The 15,285-nt window shown below is 43.0% G+C and overlaps 1 protein-coding gene across 3 annotated transcripts in view; it reads right to left on the reverse strand.

Annotated features, from left to right (window-relative positions):
• LOC122642412 (1,4-alpha-glucan-branching enzyme 2-2, chloroplastic/amyloplastic-like) overlaps positions 1-15,285 on the reverse strand; it is a 71,500-nt gene that overhangs the window by 23,165 nt on the left and 33,050 nt on the right. For all 3 annotated transcript variants that reach the window (XM_043835880.1, XM_043835871.1, XM_043835889.1), the window contains 2 exons: positions 2,949-3,078; positions 2,716-2,826 (listed from right to left, as the gene is read on the reverse strand). In XM_043835880.1, the coding sequence (XP_043691815.1) occupies positions 2,716-2,826; positions 2,949-3,078 (241 nt within the window). The remainder of the gene's footprint in view (positions 1-2,715; positions 2,827-2,948; positions 3,079-15,285) is intronic.

The raw sequence follows: 15,285 nt of genomic DNA on the forward strand, positions 1-15,285 counted from the left end.
CGATTGTGTGTGTTGAGTGATTCTCAACACACATATTACTTCATTAATAATCTCTTCTAAATTACACAGGCCTCCCTAGGGAGGTAAAGGGAAATAAAATAAGAACAAGAAAAATACAACTTGGTCATGTCTTATAATATGACAATGACAGAACTACCCCCACAAGATATAGTAACAACTCTAACACATATTGGGTTTCTTTAAAGGCCAAGTTTGGGCTTCCAACTGTAGAAAGTTTTTTGACATGTCCATATCTGACATTAGAAGTGGCTAGAGGTCTTTTATTTATTTTTTTTTTTTGTCGTTGCACCGGGGGGGGGGGGGGGTGTGCAACTTCCAGCTCTTTTCTTGTATACCATCTGTTTTTGGGGCCTTGAAAAATATAGTGGGAATTGAAATAAATTCTCTTCTAACGACTAAAAAGTAATTAGAGTATTGGCTGTTGCCAAACAACAAAATCAAAAGTTTCAGCATAAAAGAAATCCATCCTGCAGATCTTCAGTTTACGTTAGTAAATTAAGTTTCAAGGACAAGGTTTTGGCAGGAACATGCAGATTTAAAGACATGGAATTGTTTGAAAGTAATCCTCCCAGAATATCCAAGGCTGTTGGGTATAAACCACATCAAGAACTACTGGCGGATTCAATGATAAGCAAACCAGCATGCATAAAGTTAAACTTCGAAGAAGCATGGTACAAAAAGAAAGGATGAACCCTCAGAAGACAAGAAAGAAAACCCCATAGTTGTCAAAGTGTCGCCTAGCTGACAAGGTTTTTTTTTTTTTTGGGACCTAGGTGTTCCACCGTCTTATTATATTGAATGCCTTGGTAGTTTTCATTATTATATGAGACTAAATGCCTTTTCTAATATTTTGATTGGTTTTATGTAGAATGTTTGTATACAGTGTGATGCATGAACAAACCTTTATCTTAAAAGAAAAGAAAAAGAAAACAAAAACAAAAGAAAGAAAGAAAGGGAGAAGAAGATTTTATCACGGGAAGAGGGAACCAAAGTCGGAATCCTTCTCTAATCCCTACTACTTCCTTCCTTGGTCAGTTGGTTGTTTTACCTAAATTATTTGGCTTTAATATAATGGAGAAAATTATAAACCAAGGGATGAGGAAGGAAGAGAAAATAGAGTACAACTGGGGGGTCATTTATCCAATTGTGCCCACGTGTCCTTTTCCAACCGGCAGCCTCAAGAATGTCTCGGTGTGTTGTAAGACTCCTCGTCTCCTCCGCTCCACTACCCTTATGATTCGTGTTTCGTGTGTGTTTTAACAATAACAATTATATATATATATATATTGTAATACCCCAAAATTTTGAAAGCCTGAAAGTGTTGATAAATAATTAATTATCTATGCCCAGGGGTATTTTCATAATTTTACACCTCAGGGGAATTTGTTAAAGAGTACTTAGAAATTAAAGAGTATCTTAGGGCCTCTTTGGTATCATTTTTCATTTTCATTTTTTGACAATTTTTCATTTTTTTCATGGGTTTGGTATCACTTTTGAAACTTGTTTTTTATTTAAAATAAATGAAAACACCCCCAAAATGATAATAGACTCTTGAGTCTATTATGGATTACTTGACGTTTTTTCTTTTTTGGGCAAATATATACATGCCGTTCAGGCATTGAATTGATGCAGTGTGGTTCCAGCATCCTGACTTTGCCATGTAGCATGCCAAACCACTGAATGGGAAAAGAGCACCAACTACTCGTCAGTCGTCATGTGTCAAATTTGGAGACCTAAGTCAGCAGTTCAAAATTGCTCAAAGTTCTATGTATTTCCACCAATTTCGTACTTTAATTTAACATGTGGAAGAGTCGGATTGGCTCAAACTTGGCACACATACGTAGGGGATAGTGGGCCTACCCGTCACTACTGCCACATGACAGATAATGTGGCTACTGCATTGATTGTCTCACTGGGCCTGCATCTGCTCATCCATATATTTGTGCATGAATTTACATAAGCTTAAGCACTTTTAAGTTGCTTTGATATTTATATGAAGCCTGTTAGCTGAGATCTTTTCATGTCTACCAAAACTTGAGACCTTGATTCGGATATTTGATCTCCCCAATGCATTTCTAATAAAAAGATCACACAAGCTGATAAAAGTGTAGCCTATTATACGAAATAGGAATGATACTACAATATGTCACTAGATGATGCAGTCAAGACTGCCTAATTGGGCTTAGGAAGGTCTAATTTTGGGTCATGGATAGGTTCTATGGTGGCTACTAGTTTATTGGGTTATTTGTTGTACCAGGACTTAATTTAGCAGGCAGGGATAATATTGGAGAGGAATTTCAGAAGAGTGACATTTTGTACCCAGCATCATCAACAGAAACGAATAGAAATCATGCCCCAGATCCTGGGTGAGAGAAAGGGGTGAAAAAAAGGAATTCAGGCAACGGCACTTGCATTTCATATTCAGCGACATCCATAAATTGGTGATACGACATACTAATCTATAATTTAAAGAATTAATATTCGAATTGCCCGTGAATCCCTACTTTTTCAATCCTTCGTCGAAGCTACATATCCAAGATCAAAGAATCAGGTAAGAAAGACACACTTCGATTGGTTAGTGGAACATGAGAAAAGCATTGAGATAGCCAGGGTTCAATAATTTAAACACTAGCTACCAATCCTGCACATGACCAAGAGCCATGTACCTAGCAAAAGAAGTTGATTTACCATTACCTGCAATCCATGGTGAGTGTACATCATTGAGGTCACACCATCGAATCTAAAACCATCAAACTTGTATTCTTCTAACCACCATCTTGCATTTGAAAGAAGAAACCGTAGTACCTAAATAAGACATGCAAAATATAAATTAATCTATTACAACTATACAAGTCAAACTAGAAAAGGAAACATTCATTGCAATATACAATATCTTCAACATATGAGAGGCGCACAATAGTACATACTTCCCAGTGTCCATAGTTGAAAAGGCGAGAATCCCACATCCAATGATAACCTCGTGCTCCAGAGTGGAAGTAGTGACTGTCGGTCCCATCGAACTTGTTTAAGCCGTCCAACACATTGTTTGAAGCATGGCTGAATAGAAGCATATTTTACAGTCACAAACTAGAAAAAAAAATTTTGACATTGCACTGCATATTCTGTACCCAAAAATGCGGAAAAACATTGTACTGCAAATGGAAATATTAGAAATTCACATGCAGATTTATAAACAATATCCAGAAAAGGAGAATGATTTAGGCATTGTTGGAGTAAGCTTTTCATCTCATAAGCTTTTCATCTCAAAACCACTTTTAAAAAATGTATTTGTTGTAACCACCGATAACTTCAAGTAATATTGTTGGTAACCTCCAAGCTTAAAGTGTTCACATTAATAATATCTGGTAAAATGACCAACATACTCACCAAATCATGAATGCAACTAGATGGATTAGCAATGTAGCAGGCTCACATTCTTCTTCTTTTTTTTTTTTTTTTTTTTTTTTGAAGCAAGCAGGATTGGAAATCCAGAAAAAGGAATACATCAAGCAACAAAAGGAATACTCTCGCCTAGGAATGTTTTTGACAAATGTGTATGGACCCTCTCCCATGCTTGACTGCCCTAGGGCGGTGCTGCCACCCCCTGGGGATCCTTCCCCTCCTCCCCCCACCACCTCTCCCCCAATCACTACCCCTCCTGTCCGCCCCTCTCCCTCCCATGGTGGCCTGGCGTGGTCCTCTCTTTTTGGCAGACCAAGTCTCTATCGGGGGAGGGTGTCCCGCTACACTTTGTGCCTCCTACCATCATTGGCACCTCCAAAGTCGCCCGCTATGACTCTGCTATTCTGATTAATGAGGCTAAGAAGCGGGAAAACTGCCTTGTGGGGCACTTCATCGGCATCAGATCCCCATTTACCATTGTCAAAACCTCCATCTCAAAACTATGGAAGTTGCACGGTTCTGTAGAGACATACCTTTTGGATAATGATTTTTTCATCTTCAAATTCTCAGACGAAGGTGATAAACTTCGAGCACTAGAAGGTGGTCCCTGGAATGTTGGATGGAAGCCGATCCTTTTAAGGCAATGGGATCGGTATCTTCAACTTAACAGGCTCGATCTCAGCTCCATTCCTCTCTGAGTATCTTTGCCTGGTCTCCCACTCCACTTTTGGTGCGAGGATGGCCTTGGTATTGTAGGCTCAGACCTGGGGAAGCCTCTCTACTTAGATGGGAAGACTAAGAAGAAAGACAGATTTGCTTTCGCAAGAAATTGTGTTGAGATTAATGTTGATTCCCCATTGCCTTCCTCATCTCTGTTATTGATGATGAGGGATTTACTTTCAAGCAGGCACTAAGCTTCAATTAGATCCCACCCCACTATACCAGCTGCTAATTGATTGACCATGTCACATGAAAATGCTCCCCTAGACCTGCCGCTACCACTGAGTACCCTGTCCTACATGTCTCCAGAACTCAGTTTTTTTCTTATTTTATTTTATTTTATTAACCCGAACCTACTCTGGGACCCGGGCCAGCCCCTAGAACTTCATTAAGATTCAAAACGAATAAAGAATACAAGGCGGGGGCAGAGCACCTTACCCCGACCTAAGCTAGCTCAACTCTCTACTCTCCGCTGTACCCAAGCCCAAAAAAAAGGCATAAAACCTTTACACTGTTAGAGTTGTTAGAATATCTTGTATAGGGGTAGTTGTCATTGTCTAGTTATAAGACATGACTAAGTTGTATTTTACTTTATTGTCTTATTTCTCCTTACCTCCCTAGGGAGGCTTGTGTAATTTGGAAGACTTAATGAATGAAGCTAATATGTGTGTTGAGAATCACTCTCAACACACACAATCGATTCTCCATTCTCTTCTCTTCTTCTCATCTCTTCTCTCCTTCTTCTTCTTCTTCTTGTATACTCTTCTCTTACAGTTCGATCTACCTTTGAGTTTCAACTTGGTATCAAAGCCAACATCTACTGGTTTGAGAGTCGGTGAACCTCAGTCCTCATCTTCTCCTCTCTTTGGAACCCTATAAATGTAAAGGGGTTCCATTGGAGGCTGTATATGTGAAACCTATACTCCTTACAGTCTTGGGAGTGGTATTCCCTAAGTTGGAGAGAGTTTGAGCTCTTTGAAGGTGACTTGAAGCAATGGAGGAAGGCGGCAAGTTACCGCACTTGTGAAGCTTCTTCTTGGTTCTCCTTCTCTTCTCCACATCTTGGCATGAGACCTATTGGAGTTGCATCGCCTAGGGGTGTTGTTTCAGACCCCAAAGCTCTTGGTTGTTGAAAAAGAAATGCTGCCTTCTTTGCTAGATGTTTTTGAAGACTTGAAACCGAGGCTCTGTTTTCCTTGACCTAGGAGTGTCTCGGTTTGATTCGCCTTTGGCGCTTGGATGACCTTGGAACTTGTCCCATTTGTGTCGTATGGGAGTGCTTTTTGAAGCCCTAAGAGCACTGCCCTTGAAGGTGGAGGGTCGGAGGACTGCTCTTGTTTTTTTCTCTTGCTACAGGTATTTTGCTCTGTTTTTGTCTTCTACGAAGTGCTGTATTGGATGGCTGAATGTGATAGTATTACATCTTGATACACTTATTGGGTATTATGGACTAAAGGTTCTTGGCTACTAGCAGAATTTGGTTTGAGTTATACAAGTTTTTGCTCTTCATATGCTTGCTGTTTTTTAGGCTTGGCCTCATCCTTGTGGTTTGGTTGATTTGGGACCATATTTTGTATTAGTCTGTCTCCTTGTTTTGGGTTGAGTATACTCCCCACTTGCAACAATTTATATTGATTGTTGAAGTATTTGCCTATTATGTCCACGTGTGCGGACAAGATTCCGAGGTCGAGTGGATCAATTACAGGCAGCCCCAGTGGTGGTTTCCCAACCATGGCTTCCTTTGATAACCCCAACACCCGGATCTCGGTTGTGAAGTTGGACAATACCAACTATTTGGATTGGTCCCGGTTCCAGTGAAGTTGTCTCTACGTAGTAGGGGAAGTTGGGGTACATTGCTGGTCTATCACGGCTCCTGCTACTGCGATGCGAGGTTATCTCAAGTGGGAGGCCGAAAACTCCCCTTTGTCATGACTTGGCTGATCTTTTCCATGAAACACGAGATAGGTTGGAGATTTATGAGTAAGGAGACTGCTAAAGATATTTGGGATGGTGTATCCAGAATTTTTGATAGAGTTGGAGATTCCACGAAAGTGTATCAATTCTCCGAAAAATCATTCATATGAAAACAGGGTGATAGGAGTATATCCGAGTACTACAACTCGTTATTAGCTTGTGGGAGGAGTATGATCATTATACCAATCTCCGGTTGTCCAATGCGAGGATCGAGCAAAAGTCTACGAGAGACAAGAAAAGGAAAGGATCCTTATTTTGCTTGGTGGTCTTAACTCGAATATGAGCCCCTTCGCCAAGAAATCTTAGGGAGGTCTCCATTTCCATCTACGGATGATGTGTGCGATTATTTGCAAAGTGAGGAAACCAGGAGGACCACTATGGATATTGTACCATCAATAGAGAAGTGCGCTCTTGTTTCCGAGTTCCCAAAAAACTGGAAAAGTGGGGGAAAGGCCGTGAGAGATACAAATGTGACCATTGTGGCAAGCTTGGACATACCAAGGACCTCTTTGGGATCTTCATGGGGGCAGCCCCGGTATGCGTGGTAGTTCATCTCATGCCCGTGGAGGCAAGCGAGGGGGAGCTAAGGCTCGTCATCGTGACATCCGAGTCCGAGCCACCTGGACTGCACTGCTCCGATTCCCTCTCACGAGGATGATATTGCAGCCCTACGTCGGTTGATGTCTCACCTTGGAGGGTCGCAGTTTCATCGGTTCTAGCTACGGAGGTTGACTACTCGCCCCGCCCATTTCTGCGGTCTCATCTCGCTACCCCTCACCGCATCCACTTGGATCATTGACTCGGGAGCTTCCGATCACTGTGGGCGGTATGTCCCAGGTTCTATGATTCCTATTCCATTTGTTACGGCCGACAAGGTAAGGGTTCTTGATGGTTCCCTTTCCTCTGTCTCACTGGTAAGGGTAATGTGCGGGTTACTCCTTCTATTTCCCTCGAGTTCGTCCTTCATGTTCCCGACTTTGCTACTAACCTATTATCAGGTGAGTCACCTAACCAAATCCTTACATTGTTGTGTCACTTTCTTTCCTTCTTATTGTGTCTTTCGAGATTTGGAGACAAAGAGGGTTATTAGCGGTGGGGCGAAAGGAGGACTCTATCTTCTTGAGCCACGATCCTGCTTTCGATCTCATTGCTGCACTTATGTTTGTGGTCGGCACGACCGGAGTGCTTTGAGTCTTATGCTTTGGCATCAACGTTTGGTCATCCCTCTTTTGTTGTTATGAGGAAACACTTACCCCCCTTGTTTACTTCCTTTCACTGCATCTTATGTTTTTGAGTGTGAATCTTGTATTTTTGCTAAACATTGTCGCACATCTTATCCTTATCGTGGTAATAGATCTCTGCACCTTTTTCCCTTGTTCATACCGATGTTTGTGGGCCTTCTCCTACTACTTCCTTATCCGGTTTTCGTTATTTTGTTTCATTTGTGGATGACTATTCTCGGTCTACTTGGACTATTTTGTTAAAACAAAAGAGTGATGTTTGTGATGCTTTTAAGGAGTTTTATCACTTTATCGCACTCGAGTTTGGTACTCACATCAAAATTGTTAGATCGATAAGGGGGTGAGTACATGTATGGGGGCTCAACAATTCTTTTATGATAAGGGCATCATCCATCAATCGTGTTTGCGCTTGACCGACAAAATGGGGTGGTGAAGCATGAACGCAAAAACCGCCATTTTTGGAAATCACTGAGGGCCTTCTCTTTGGTATGCACGTGCTAAGACCTTGCGGTGCGATGCCCTTCTTACCGCCATTCTTATTAACTTAGGATGCCAAGTCCACTCCTTGGCTCCAAATCCCCCTGGCTCTTCTTTCTCCTCAATCCTCAGTTTTTCCTTGTCTCCACGCGTCTTTGGTTGTGTTTGTTATGTACATGTCAACAAATCAGCCCGCATGAAAGCTTGATCCCAAAGCTCTCAAGTGCATCTTCTTAGGCTACTCGATTCCACTAAAGGGTATAAGTGCTACCATCCTTCTTCCCGAAGGCGATTTCTCTCCAAAGATGTCACCTTCTTTGAGTCTATTCCTTTTTTTCTTCTTCCCCGCCGCCATTACATTGGGAGAGTATTATGATGAAGCAGGAATGCGGATGTCATTCCCTTCCTATCTCCTTTACCTACCTCTACTTCCCATTTCTATTTGATATTGGAAAGTATAAAGAAGTGGATGTTGTGGATGATCTTTGATGTTGTTGGTATTGGTGATGGTGATGCTAGCGATAAAAGGAATCTGAGGGGATAAGATTTAAAGAAGATGGTGTATTCACAAGAGGTGAATGCTTGTTGAAGGAAAAGGGAAGCAACCATGGTACAAGCGACCCGCCAAAACCCCTCTTTGGATCCACATCCTCGGTCTCATCCTCTTGATCAGGGTAATTCCTCTCCTTAAATTAGATCTTCCCATTGCTATTAGAAAGGGGAAGAGAACCTGTACTAATCCCATGCCTTGATTTGTTTCCTATAACTCCATTTCTCCTACAGGTGTTGCTTTTTCCAGCTTGCTCTTGAGTCTTCTTCTATTCCCAAAAATGTCACAGAGGCCTTATCCAATCCAAAATGGATGCAAGCAATGCGAGGAAATGGTGGCTCTAGAGAAGAACAATACTTGGACACTTGTTGATCTTCCCGAGGAGAACTCCGGTTGGATGTAGATGGGTTTATACAATCAGTATAGATCCGATGGTACGGTGGAAAGGTCAAGCTCGGCTGGTTGCTAAAGGGTATAGTCGGTGTATGGCATTAACTACCAGGAGACTTTTGCCTGTAGCAAGCATAACTCCATCGGGGTTCTTCTTTCGAGTAGCAGCCAATAAAGATTGGCCTATGTACCAATTAGATGTGAAGAATGCATTTCTTCACTGGAGATTTAGAAGTTGTGTACATGCGAGCCTCCACCTGGTTTTAAGTGTCCCTCAATTTGAAGGGAAAGTGTGTTTGTTGAAGAAAGCTCTTTATGGCCTAAAGCGGTCTCCTAAGGCCTGGTTTGAGAGATTTAGACAAGCCATTCAAGAAGAATGGGTATTCCCAGTCAAGTGACCACACCTTGTTTATCAAGAGAGGTAATGGTACGATTCACAGCTCTCATTGTCTATGTTGATGACATTGTGGTACCGGGAATGATGTTCTTGAGATAGATAGATTGAAGTCTTATACGGCTAAACAGTTTGAGATCAAAGACCTTGGAATCTTAAAATACTTCTTGGGTATTGAGGTATCTAGATCGAGGAAAGGGATCAACATTTGCAAAGGAAATTTGTCTTGGATCTTCGAAGACAGGGATGATGGGGTGCAAACCAGCTACTTCCCCATTGATCCGAATCATAAACTTGGTGATGAATGTGGTTCTTCTCTTATAGATGCAAGTACCAGAGGTTAGTTGGGAAACTAATCTATCTCTCCCTAACTCGACGGACATCTCTTATGCGGTTGGAGTGGTGAGTCGGTTCATGCATGCTCCCGGGGTGGACATCTGGATGCGATATATCGCATCATCAAATACTTGAAATCCTGTCCAGGAAAGGGCCTTTTATTTGCCGAGGCATGACCATTTACGATTGAAGGCTACAGAATCTTGATTGGGCTGGTTCGAGTCTCGACAGGAGATCTACTTACAGGTATTGTACCTTGCAGGTGGTAATCTAGTTACCTGGAGGAGCAAGAAACAACCGATTGTTGCTCGATCTAGGCGTCGTGGCCGAAGTTAGGGCCATGGCCCACGGAGTATGTGAGCTTATATGGCTAAAACGACTTCTTCATGATTTGAGCTTTGAAACGAAGGGCAATGAGACTTTATTGTGACAACAAAGTCGCCATAAGCACGCCCATAATCCGGTTCAACATGATCGAACCAAGCATATTGAGGTCGATCGTCACTTCATCAAAGAGAAGTTGGATTACGGTGCATTTGTACTCCTTTGAAAACAGGTGATCAAGTAGCGGATATCTTCACCAAGGGTCTCTTCTAGTCTATTTAGTACTCTATTGTGCAGTGGGAATGTATGACATTTATTCTCCAACTGAGGGGAGTGTTAGAGTTGTTAGAATATCTTGTATAGGGGTAGTTACGTCATTGTCTAGTTATAAGACATGACTAAGTTGTATTTTACTTTATTGTCTTATTTCTCCTTACCTCCTAGGGAGGCTTGTGTATTTGGAAGACTTAATGAATGAAGCTAATATGTGTGTTGAGAATCACTCTCACACACACAATCGATTCTCCCATTCTCTTCTCTTCTTCTCATCTCTTCTCTCCTTCTTCTTCTTCTTGCTGTATACTCTTCTCTTACCAGATTCGATCTACCTTTGAGTTTCAACTTACACTTTACACTATTTTCGCAGGACCAGCAAACCTGCTCTGTCTTCCCGAATGATTCGCTGGAGCTCCCCTGACAGCTGGCCTCCAACCTGGAATACGATTGAAGAGCCAAAGTCACAAGCAAGATTCGCCAACCAGTCAGCCACCCTGTTACTTTCCCTAAAAGCAAAGGAGATCAGAGGCTGAATAGATTCAAACAGGGTTAAAATTTCTTGAAACCAGTACCAACCTTTCCAAAGGTTGCACCTTTTGGAATTTAACCATTCTAACAGTGGAGGCCGAATCCAAGTCAACCACAACCCCTCTAAAGCCCAAATCCTGGCACAGCTTCAATCCATCCCTCAGGGCTCTTAGCTATCCACAATCGAGTTCTCGTGCAAGCACCATAGAAATTTGAGAAGGCTGCTACAACAACGCCCTCAGTATCCCTAATAACCCCTCCACCTCCGCCAACACCTGGGTTACCCCTACATGCTCCATCCACATTACGCTTTACTGACACGAAAGTGGACAACACCAATAAACCGGGAACGGCCACCTCAGCCAGGGGTAAGGGTCTGACAAACCAAAGCACTGCAATATCAAAACATCTCTGGAGGAAGACGAGCATTTAATCTTAGGCAGGTAGGGGAGGCCTTTAACCCAAGCCCTGATGCAATCAATAATAGAACCCGCAATGCGCCTACGTTCTCCATGTCTCCTGTTATTCCTTTCCTTCCAAAGCTCCCATACAATCAAAGAGGGTAAGAGCCCCGTAATGTAGGCACTAAGGCTGCTACCACCCGCTGAACCATGCCAAAGGAGGATACAACTCCTGACATCCTGATACGGAGGAACAACAATATCGAAGACGTGAGAGAAAAACCCCCAAACCTTTGTTGTAGTGCCACCCGACAGCAGGCAATGATCGGTGGTCTCAATCCTTGGGCTTCCACAACAGTCACATCTGGAGGCCAAGGGAATTCCCACAGACATTAAAGACACATCAGTCGGGATCCTCCCATTCAGGAGCTGCCAAGTAAAAAAGCCTATCTTCCTTTGCAATGATCGGTTCCAAATCCACTTAGCATAGGTTACCTCTGCCGTTCTGCCCCTCACCTCATTCTAGGCAGACTTGGCAGTGAACCGGCCAGCACTGGAGATGGCTCACACCAACACATCTTCTTTATTAGAGACAGCAAACTACCTCGGCTTCTCCTTCAGTCACCCGACCGCACTGGTAACCCTTGCTTTAGCCTCCAAAAAACTATCACCTCCCTCTAGCCCCCTCCTCCACTCCCACCATCGACTCCCCTACCGGTACCGTTTCTCCCTTGTGTGGTCCTCAATGTCACTGACTTCACAACTCTGAGCGTCAACGTGCATCCACCTCCACCTGTGGCCATCAACCTGACATCCCTTCCTTACAGTTGGTCCCGCCCTCCCTTCGGACCGCCAGGTAGAATTGCTTTTCCGTCTTGGGTTCCATGGACAACAACTCTACCTCTGAGGTCCTTGTTGCATTGCCTCCATCCCATCTCCCCCTTCTTCGTTGACCTCTACAGATCATAGTTGTCACGGCGTCTAGGAGACCTAAGGCGTTGGAGAGGGTCCAAAAACATGGTGACACCAACAAGGCGGCTTAGGCGCCCAAGTCGACCAAGGCGCTTAAGTCGACCAAGTCGCCCAAGTCGACCAAGGCGCTTAAGTCGACTAAGTCGCCCAAGTCGACCAAGACGCCTTGACAACTATGCTATAGACTCCACTGTCAATACTGCATCTGCTCTGTCATTGCAGCCAGTTCAAACCCCCAGTGCCATCACCATACCCTCATCTCTGTCGGCTACCATTTCGAATCACGTAAGAGTTGCGAACTTTGCCCCATCCCTTCCCCTCCTTTACCTTTATCCATTATATCACCAACTGTGGGATTCACTTTAGGGGAACCTTCTTCTCATCTCCAGTGTCTTAGGCCTTCTAACATCTCTCCTCCCCTTGGGCCTATGTCTCGGCCCAACCCTCAACCTGACCACTTGCTTCTCTCTCATCTCTAGCCCACACGCCTGAGTCAAATCGGACCCAAATTCCTTCTCTGGCGGATTTTACCCATCTGAACATTGACCCTTCCCTTCAGTTTAACAAAATTATATCAAACTGCTCTCTTTAATCTTCTCCCCCACCAAACCACCGACCCCCTCTAAGCTCTTGCCCTAGTCGTTTTTACAATTGTACCCTTCCCCCTCGCTCGACGACCTCCTCTCCCCCTATGGGAATATCGTCGGTGTCGCACTGTTACCCCTACCCCTTCTTTGCCCAGCTCAAAGGATTTGTTGTTGCACCATTTCCCATCAGTTTAAAATGAATCGTTGAATTATCTGAAATACAAGAGGCCTCAATTCCTTTTCTAAACAATCTGAATTCCAATCCCGCATCAAGTCTCTTGCTGGTTTTTGTTGCCTCAATGAAACAAGAATAAAATAGCCGAATGCCCGACACACTATCTCCGTCGTTGCCCCTTCTTGGTCCCTCACTTCAAACTACCATCACCACCCTCAATGTCTGCCTCTAGTGCCTTTGAGACCCCCCACCATCATCCATACTCAGCTTTTGGCCTCTTCTCAATTTCTCCATCTCAAATTGCAGGCCCTCTTGGTGAATGAAGCCTGGCTAAACTCCTTCCCTTCTTCCCATGCAACTTTGAACCCCCTGGTATTTCTGACCATAGCCCATTCATTGTCCTTATTCAGCCTTATAGCTCCTTTGGTCCAAAGCCCTTTAAATATCTTGACATGTGGTCCTCCCATCTTGATTTCCCATCCATTGTCTCTGTGGCCTGGCAAAACCTCTCCACCATCATTCCTCTCCCCCCCCCCCCCTCTCTCCTTTGCTCATAAGCTCTGGAATGTTAAAAAGTGCCCTCAATGGAATGGAATTCATGGGTAACATTTCCTCCCTTGTTTCTGGTAAGATCAAATTGTCTGATATCCAGGTCAGACTCCAATCTGATGCCCACAATGTCTCTTTTGTTGAGGAAGACTAGTCCGTCTCTTTGGATTTCATGTCCTTAATTGCTCAAGAGGAAAGTTTCTTGAGACAGAAATCCCGTATTAAATGGTTAGAGCTTGGGGATTCCAACTCTACATATTTCCATAGATCCTTGAAAGCCATAACCAATATCAACTCTATTGTTTCTCTTGTTTCTTCAAATGGTTCCACTCTCTATAAAGTGGTGGATTTTTTTATGCAGCTTTTCAGGCCTCCTTGCCACTGTCTCCCCTGATCCTATTCTAAAGGCCTTCTCAACAAATTCATCCCCCTCCCTCCAAGCTTCCCTTCAAGCCATTCCCTCTAAATCTGAAATCCTCTCTGCTATCCACTCTCACAAGGCTAATAGAGCTCCGGGTCCGGATGGGTTCAGCATGGGGTTCTTTTCTGCATGTTGGGATATCATTAAAGATGACCTTATCAAGGACCTTAACAAGGACCTTCAAAGCTTCTTCTTTTATCCTGAGTCAGATCGGCGATCAACCACACTTTCCTTTGCCTCATTCCCAAAAAGAGGGTGCTTCTTCTATTTCTGACTTCCATCCTATTGGCCTCTGCAATTTGCTTTATAAATTCATAGCTAAAGTCCTAGCAAATAGGCATAAACTGGTGGTGGATTCCCTTGTCAATAATAACCAATCAGCTTTCATCCTTGGTCGTTCTATTTCTAATGACATCTTTCTCTATCATGAAATTGTGAGAGGCTTTTTGGAGCAGCCCTGAGCTAGGTATAGGATCAAGCAGGGTAAAGGAGGAAGAAGGACACTCAATCATAAGGCTAGAACTCGCAAGCTCCTTTGAAATGCTCCAATGGAGGTCAAAATTCAATATTATTCAAATCTACCTTTCCTTATTACAGTAGATTCTTTTATAGGATTCCCAAAGCCCAATCTCAATCCCTAAGCCTAAGATTGAGTTTTACTAAAATAAGAACATACTAAATAAAAACATAGCATATTAGGTAAAAACTAATTAAGGATAGGATTAGAAGGCAATCAACTATAAATCAGCCAAGCAAGGATCCTTGATTGCAGTCAGAATCCAATTAGCCAAGTTGGGCTCTTATTCTCTCAGATCTTCTAAGGATCTTTGGATGGTTGAGCTGGACTTCCACGTCCTCCACTGCTGCCTCTATGCCTGCATCATTCCCTCCTGGTTTAGAATAATTCGACCTCGAATTTAAGTCATCATCTTCAGATGTTCGCCTTCTACCAGGATCAAATGGAAACCAGACCAAATCATTGGTGATAGTGATATCTCCAATTGAATATAATAGAATTTGAACTCAACTTCAGATTTGATGGCGATAGCAATTGAGATGTTCACGACTTGAAGAAATGAGGCATTAAAATATGGCTTGTTGACGATGTGTATACCGTGAACAAATTGAAGTACAGACGGGAAAGAAATAATGGCCAAATACGGATCATTATACATATTGATAATGTTGATCCATTGGAACGTGTCTCCATTCGTCTTCTCCGCAACATTGTCAACCAATAGGTAAAGAAAGTTGCACAGTTGCAACGGCTCCAAATATTGATCTTGCTATGGTATCGTGTTCATCATTTCCTTTACGAAAAAATCCCCAAAAACAGAAACTGATATGCATGATGGAACCAAATCAAAGACTTGAGAGGTGATCTCCTTGATGGGAAGATCGGTGGTTGTTGGGACTGCTTCTTTGCAAGGAAAACAATCACTTACATTTAATGATGCTGGCTCACCTTGTTGTGCTTCTAAAATAGAATCAGGTTCAAGGCTTTCAAAACAGCCATGTTCGCCGACGTACTCATCCTGGTACTCGTC

This window comes from Telopea speciosissima, chromosome 1, assembly GCF_018873765.1.
Source record: "Telopea speciosissima isolate NSW1024214 ecotype Mountain lineage chromosome 1, Tspe_v1, whole genome shotgun sequence".
In the NCBI taxonomy this organism is placed as follows: domain Eukaryota; kingdom Viridiplantae; phylum Streptophyta; class Magnoliopsida; order Proteales; family Proteaceae; genus Telopea; species Telopea speciosissima.